The sequence below is a fragment of the Dermacentor silvarum genome, chromosome 1, assembly GCF_013339745.2.
Source record: "Dermacentor silvarum isolate Dsil-2018 chromosome 1, BIME_Dsil_1.4, whole genome shotgun sequence".
NCBI classification, from domain to species: domain Eukaryota; kingdom Metazoa; phylum Arthropoda; class Arachnida; order Ixodida; family Ixodidae; genus Dermacentor; species Dermacentor silvarum.
Genome location: NC_051154.1, coordinates 150,382,096 through 150,389,253, shown reverse-complemented (window position 1 = coordinate 150,389,253; position 7,158 = coordinate 150,382,096). Strand labels below are relative to the sequence as shown.

General features: G+C 49.4%; 1 protein-coding gene across 1 annotated transcript; it reads left to right on the top strand.

Moving 5' to 3' along the window:
• Positions 1-290: 290 nt before the first annotated feature.
• Positions 291-3,349, top strand: LOC125942704 (neprilysin-1-like). The gene has a single exon (XM_049660980.1). The coding sequence runs from the start codon at positions 392-394 to the stop codon at positions 3,137-3,139; it is 2,748 nt and encodes a 915-aa protein (XP_049516937.1). The 5' UTR covers positions 291-391; the 3' UTR covers positions 3,140-3,349.
• The last annotated feature ends 3,809 nt before the right edge of the window (positions 3,350-7,158 follow it).

Here is a 7,158-nt window from a genome sequence, read left to right as displayed (position 1 = left end):
CAGCTATAATTTTTTTAATTCTTCAAGAAAATGAGATATAGTGGCTGCTCTTTTTTTTCTGCTTCCAAATGGGACGAACAAAATGCATTCAAACAGGTGCTCTCTCAGCAGAATGTATGTCAGTGCGACAGTTGTAGATATAACCGCTAGGCAGAATTCTGAACAGGTTCATTGCGTTTTTGTGGTATAGCTCTCTCATATGTGCTCGAGTGCTATTCGTAATTAAGAATTGCCTTTACAATTACGAATTGCAAGAGCAAATTGTTACAAGCTAATACATGTAAATATCTGTAAAGTTGAAGCGAATCGTTATCTACGCAGCACTAAGTGAGCCATTTACTTCTGTTGATATTGCAGGCTATTGGAACCAACAAGAACAACTATAAAGAGCATGGGTGCCGGCATCGTGCCCGCTTGTGTTAGTAGTGACGAAAACAGCGCGAAAAAGCCCGCCAAGAATCGGATCATTGCACAGTGCACTGTGGACGACATGCCATTGACTGACCCAGATTGCGGAATCTCACTTCCACGGATTCCAACAACAGCCGGCAACGGCACGACCGACGGCAAACCATCCAAGCCACAACCTTTCAACGCTCGGCGACCACGGAGCAGGTCTTCGGACTGTCGAGTCACAGACATCGGTTTTATGTCGTCGCAATACAAGCTGAAGGAAAATGAACAATGCCACATTTTTTCTCCCAAGGTAGCGGGGCCTTCATGGAGCACTACAGCCGAAGCCAGCAATTCCTTAGAACGCGATGTGGAGAATTTGGTGTACGACATAGACGCACAGCAAGGTGCGGAGAAGATCGTCACACTAGCTTGCGTTGACTCATCTGCAAAGGAAACGCCCGTGTCGACGGTCAGTGACAACAGCCTTCTTGAAACGACAGTCTCCGGTGACCTTACAAGAGGATACAGCAACTCTCAACAACTTAAGAAAGAACTGCTCGTTTTCCATGCCATCATTCTGGTGGCTGTCACCGGAGCTGCCGCACTGGCGATTGCCTTCTACCCAGGAGCAGTAAAATCAAGCTCTGGATTTCCCTTGCTCATCGAGCATGGGTTTCCTGTCTCTGTGCCGCCGGCGTCCACGGTAACGTCGCCAAAGCATCCTATGGACGCTCCAGAACAGGTAGTACGAGAGCCACTGTATGACGTATGTTCTACAGAGACATGTCAAAAAGACGGCGCTTACATAGGCGCTCTGATCTCCAAAGACATGGACCCGTGCGACGACTTCTACAAGTTTGTCTGCAGTCGCTGGAAAGGCATTAATGGCTCCACTAGCCCTGATGACGAGCTGGTCGTGAAGCTCGAAAGTGACATCTACCACGTCCTTGCGTCACCGCTGCCTCCCAGCGTTCAAGATTCTGACGTCCTTTCGCCGCTGAAGCGAGTAATGACCGCTTGTATGGATGGCGCGAACGGGACAAATGTTGACCCTGTTCTTGATTTACTAGCGGCCGCTGACCTCGAAGGCTTTCCTTTTACTCCACCTGTGCGTAGCAGCATTTCGCCATGGAAGACCGCCGCCAAGGTCTTTCTTCTGACGGGCACATCTGCACTACTTCGACTTGGAGTCGCCTTGCATCCTTTTGAGCCTGATAGAGACATAATAACTGTGGAAGTTCCCGAACCGTTGATCGTGGGCCCTGAAAAAACAGCAACCGCCTATAGAAGAATTATGCAAGCATCCATGAACGCTCTCGGCAAGCGCTTTGTGCCCTCATCCTACGCTATGGAAGTGGTCGCGTTTACACAACAGCTTGATGCAGCAATCGCTTCTGGGGAGTCGCAGCGCAGAGATGAACGTTTGCATCGGGTCGTAAAACTTAAGGACGAGATCGAACTCCAGACGTACCTGCTTGAAGTTTTAGGTGACTTGCAGCTCCCTCCTGATGAAGGAGATCGCGATGTCATGCTCCTTTCTCCAAATTTTTCAAGAGCACTGGTTGATCTGTTACGCAAGACAGACGTTCACGTCGTCCTCAATTTTCTTTGCGTGCACGTGCTCGTGAGGTCTTCTGTTTTCGTCTCCATGTCTGACCCCGATTTGGAATGGGCTGTGTCTGCTCAGCTTTTCAACCGGCCAGTCCGCCACGTGCAGCGATGGAGGCTTTGCGTCCGGGCAGCCGCACAAGCACTACCAGACTTGTTCCTGTATGCTAGTCATCAGGTAGTGAGAACAGAAGACACCACGATCCGGGGCGTCCTCGACAACGTGCTTAAGCAAGTAATTACGCACGTGGAATCTCTCATCTTCTTGGACGGCCAAACTCGCGTGTTGGCGAAGAGAATTCTGTCTGACGTTCGTTTCCTTGTAGGCCTACCTCATTGGCTTAGCGACATGTCAAAAGTGTCCGCTTACGTGGCAAAGCTCCCCTTGTTTACTAACCGGGGTAGTTTCTTAAAGTGGCTCTCTGAAGTAAACGAAATGGTACAAACCTCGACACTTCGTCGTAGCTCAAAAGAATTTTGGCGAGCTTCGCCCTTTGAGACTGATTGTTGGTACGATCTCCAGCTAAAGACTGTGTACATTCCTGTCTTACTAGCCAACTGGAGTCTTTATGGAGTTGACGAAGTAGGCTACTTACAATTACCGCGCCAAGGTCACCGTACGGCTCGATGCCTACTGAGAATGCTTTTCGAAGGTGTCTCGTCATTCTTTAACCGCGAAATATTGACCCGCAGCTTCTGGTCCTCTTCAGCAAAAACGTCTCTCCGTCGCGCACAGCTATGCCTGCAAGAGCAAGCCCATGTTCCAGCATCAATGTCTCTGTCGCTTCTGGAGGACCACACGGCGCTGAAAATCATCCAAGAACTCTACCAAGGCAACCTTCACCTCGCTAGCGCAGCCTCGGCATCCGGGGGGGTTCGTGATGTTCGTTTGCCAGGTGCTGAGGACTTTACGGCGGACCACCTGTTTTTTATTTACTACGCTGTCTGCTTCTGTACCAGCGGCCTTCGCGAGGAAGTGCTCGAAGACGAGGCACGCCTTGTGAACATCCCTCTTCGAGGCTCACTTATGTTTCACGAGGTCTATGGCTGCCGACCCACGTCGAAGATGGGTCCGTTGGATAAGTGTACGGCTTGGGTTGCGGCCGCTAAGCAAAGTGCTCCCATGAGATCCTGAGTATGCGACTTCAATTTGTCGTTGATGTACGTTATCTTTCAAGCAGAAAGTTTGCGGCTTCTTACACGAAGGCTACATACGTTAGTGCAGCCAGAGCTAGTCGATTGCTTCGTGCTGTGGAAAACACTATGATAGAAGCGCACGTGTGTTGTTGTGTGTGGTGCAGCGCTTCACCACATGGCGCAAACATGTTAAAACGAGTCGGGCAATGAACTGTTCTATCAGCACAATTTGTTAAGAAACTTCTTTTCGCTCAATAAAGTGTTTTATGTTCACGACCACTGTGATGTTGTGATGTTAGTTGCTGAATTAAACTATCATGATAAGTACTCATACTTGTAGGCTTTACGCGTGCGCACATTCGCAAACCATCTGAACTTCTCTCTCTCTCTCTCTCTCTATATATATATATATATATATATATATATATATATTGTGGCAGACTCTCTGGCGAGGAAATTAGGTTAAAGAACGTAGGCAGCGGACAGGCGTGGCAGAAGGCACACAGAACAAAAACAAAAAAACGTTCAGGTCATGCAATATTTGCATGATGTTTCACACAATCTAAAGATTGTAGAGCAGTGTAAGGCTAGTTTTTCTCTGTGCCTGCAGGAAAGAAAGTTGGATGCAACACGGCACACACCGCAATATATATACCGCAAATGTTCCAAAAGTGTTGTCTACAAGATCCCGCTGACATGTGGAAAGTTAGCACATTAGCACATAGTTAGTCAGTAGCACATATTATGCCCCATTTTTAGACATATATATATATATATATATATATATATATATATATATATATATATATATATATAGTAGCACTTATTGGGCCTCATGTCTAAACATTATATTACCAGGTGTTCAAAATTAAGTTTTATGGTTTTTTTTTAATTAGGCACTGGGAGGCACGCGAAGGCCACCTGTGCAAATAAGTTATGTTGCCAGGGGGACACAAAGTGAGATTACAATTATTGCTATCAGCAGCCGAATTAACTGAAATAGAATAATTAACTTTTTATTGACTACAGTAAGTGGGCCGGCATGTTTGTATTCAAAAGTTAGAGGCAGTCGTCTTTCTACACAGTTTCACTTGGAAAAATTCTTCTAGCATGTCTGTGCTCCGAGATATCCGACTCCAAATTTTAGTTGTGGTACGCATGATTACGCATGCAAGAGATTGAGGATCGGCGCAAAGCTCCACCCTGATGTGACACTGCTGTTGCGTGCGGCGTTTAGTCTGACAACAGGGCAGAGGCATAGGCAAAGATGATAACTGTTCCCCTTCTCCTCTCGGCGGGCGAAATCAAGATATGACAGCGCGGTGTGCCGTACGCAGTATGCATGATCCTGTAAACGCGATAACAGGAGATCATTTTCGGCACATTTTTCTATTACTAGAGATCGCATCGGGTCATCATCTGGTGAACGCGTTAGCTTCACTGTCGTCTACTATATATAGTGCTTCTGGAATAGCGGCGCCTCTTTACGGAAGGATAACCAAGAATATCCACGTGGAGTCCGTTCGTGCTAATATGGCTGTTTCTGGTGGGACGAGGTATTCTACCGAAGAAAAAAATAGACGTGTTACTTGCAATGGCGGAGATTAATGGTAACGCTTCATTGGCAATGCATCTGTACGCGGCTCGCCACCCACACCGTCCCCTTCCAACTAGGTCTACCTTCACAAACGTGTTTCGGCGCTTTCGCACAACAGGGTCAGTCCATCATCCGAGACAGACCAGGAAGACATTCGTCGATGAAGACTTTGAAATCGACGTTGTCGCGTATGTAACGTAGATGCCATAACTCATCATCCGACAGATTGTCAATCGGTGCGGTCGCAGCGTTGGAACAGTCGCAAATCTGCTAAGAAAGCACAAGTTCCATCCCTATCATGTTTACCTTCACCAGAACCTAAGTGAGGCGGACTTTAAAAGGCGGGTTGGCTTCTGCAATTGGGTCCTGATCAAAATTGAAGAAAAGGACTTCTTACACAGAATAATTTGTAGACATGAAGCTCGGTTTTGCCGCAATGGCACTGTGAATATTCACAACGCGCATTATTGGTCACAAGAAGATCCACACTGGGTGCGGCAGCACAAGCATCAAGTTCGCTGGAGTGTGAATGTGCAGTGTGGCATATTGGGGGACATGATCATTGGACCTTACTTTTTATTGCGATAGCTATTAGATGGACACTCCAAGCGGATTTCTGCCGTCGGCGTCGTCATCGTCGCCGTGAGGTTCCGTATAAAGTCCAAGGGCGATAAAATCGTCGCCGTGTGCTGTATGTTGTATGTGCGCGCGAAAAAAATGTCACAGTTTCGCCCTAAGGGCGAAGCAATGAATGCGATAGCAACACAGCAATGTCATACGAAGTAAGGTGAGCGGCTTTGGTAGCAATATGAATTGTAGTAAACATGAGCTGATTAAGTAAGCAGGTGTGCTGCGGCGTAAGTAGACCGACATGAAGAGAGACTCGATGACCACGAGAAGGCGCGTGTGAAACGGTGGTGTTGATGAGAAGCGCTTCCCGTGGGCAGCGCGCGTGCGAAGGGACACACCTGTAGAGCTGCACTGCCGATCCGGGCAGCATTACATGTGTAGCGTGCGTTGGAAAATGTGGCCCGACTATTACTAACTGAATGAACAAGCGTGGTGTGAGCGCGCACAAACAAACATGAATAGATCACACTGAATGACTGCAGACAACGACTGTCAAAACGCTGGCAGCAAGCACATATATACGCCGCAGCAGCGGGCGAAGGTACGTGCGGTCTATCGCTTCAACAGAAACTGAGCGGCGAACGCACAGTGCATAACGGTCAGAGCCGTGTGGAGATAAGAGACGGTGCGGCGAGCGACGAGCGCGGTTGTTGGCAAAGGAAAAGTGCGCCCCCCCCCCCCCCCCGCTCCCTCCGGCGCTGGCTTCCCGCTTCCTTGCTTGCGCGTGGGAGAGATAAGAGACCGTGCGGTCGAGCGACGAGCGCGGTTGTTGGCACAGTAGAAGTGCCCCCCCCCCCCCCCCCCGCTCCCTCCGGCGCTGGCTTCCCGCTTCGTTGCTTGCGCGTGGGAGATTGAGTGCGTTCGCTCTCCGTGATAGCGCGCGTCCCAGCACGCTTCCGCTCAGGCATACGGCGCGCGGTGAAGATTTTATCTATACGGAACCTCACGGCGACGGCGACGACGACGACGACGGCGACGCCGACGGCAGAAATCCGGTTGAAGTGTCCATATAATTGCTATCGCAATAAAAAACACGCGAGGGACGCGCGCTTTCACGGGGAGCGAACGCACGGCGGAGACAAACGCGACGTCTTCCGTTGCGCGAAAGTTCGTGGGAGGATGGGAAGGAGGGAGGGAGGGGGGCGACGTTGTGCTGCAGCACCAAATGCGCATCTTGCGACCGGGCGCAAGGGGAACTGGAATCTCGCAGGTGAAAGGAGGAAAGCGGGAAGGCAGCGCGGGAAGGAGGGGTGCGGCTTCTGTTCTGCGAGCAACTGCGTACTTGTACTTTACGTGTCGGCGGGTGGTCGCGCGCACCGTATCATGAAAGCGATCTGCAACACAACTCCTACCTTTGTATGCGCTGTGCTTTCGCCGCTCAGTTTCCGTTGAAGCGATAGACCGCACGAACCTTCGCTCGCTGCTGCTGGCGCGCTTGCTCACGCCAGCGTTTTGACAGCGGCTGGGTGCGGTCTTCGAGTGGGATCTATTCATGTTTGCTTCTGCCCGCTGATACCATGCTTGTTAATTCAGTTAGTAAGCGAATGTGTCCAAGCTTATACCGCCGATAAAACTACTATCGTTACTCCGTATAGCTCTCTACAAATTTGCTGTCGCAATTGATGCTTCGCCTTTCGGGCGAAACGCCGACCTTTTTTGAGGACAACTTGAACGGAAAGATGTACACGGAAAAAATATATGTTGTCATCGACGACTTTGTGTCCAATCTTTCCCTGAATGACCTGCGCCAAGTGTGGTTCCAGCACGACAGAGCACCACGACATTTCTCC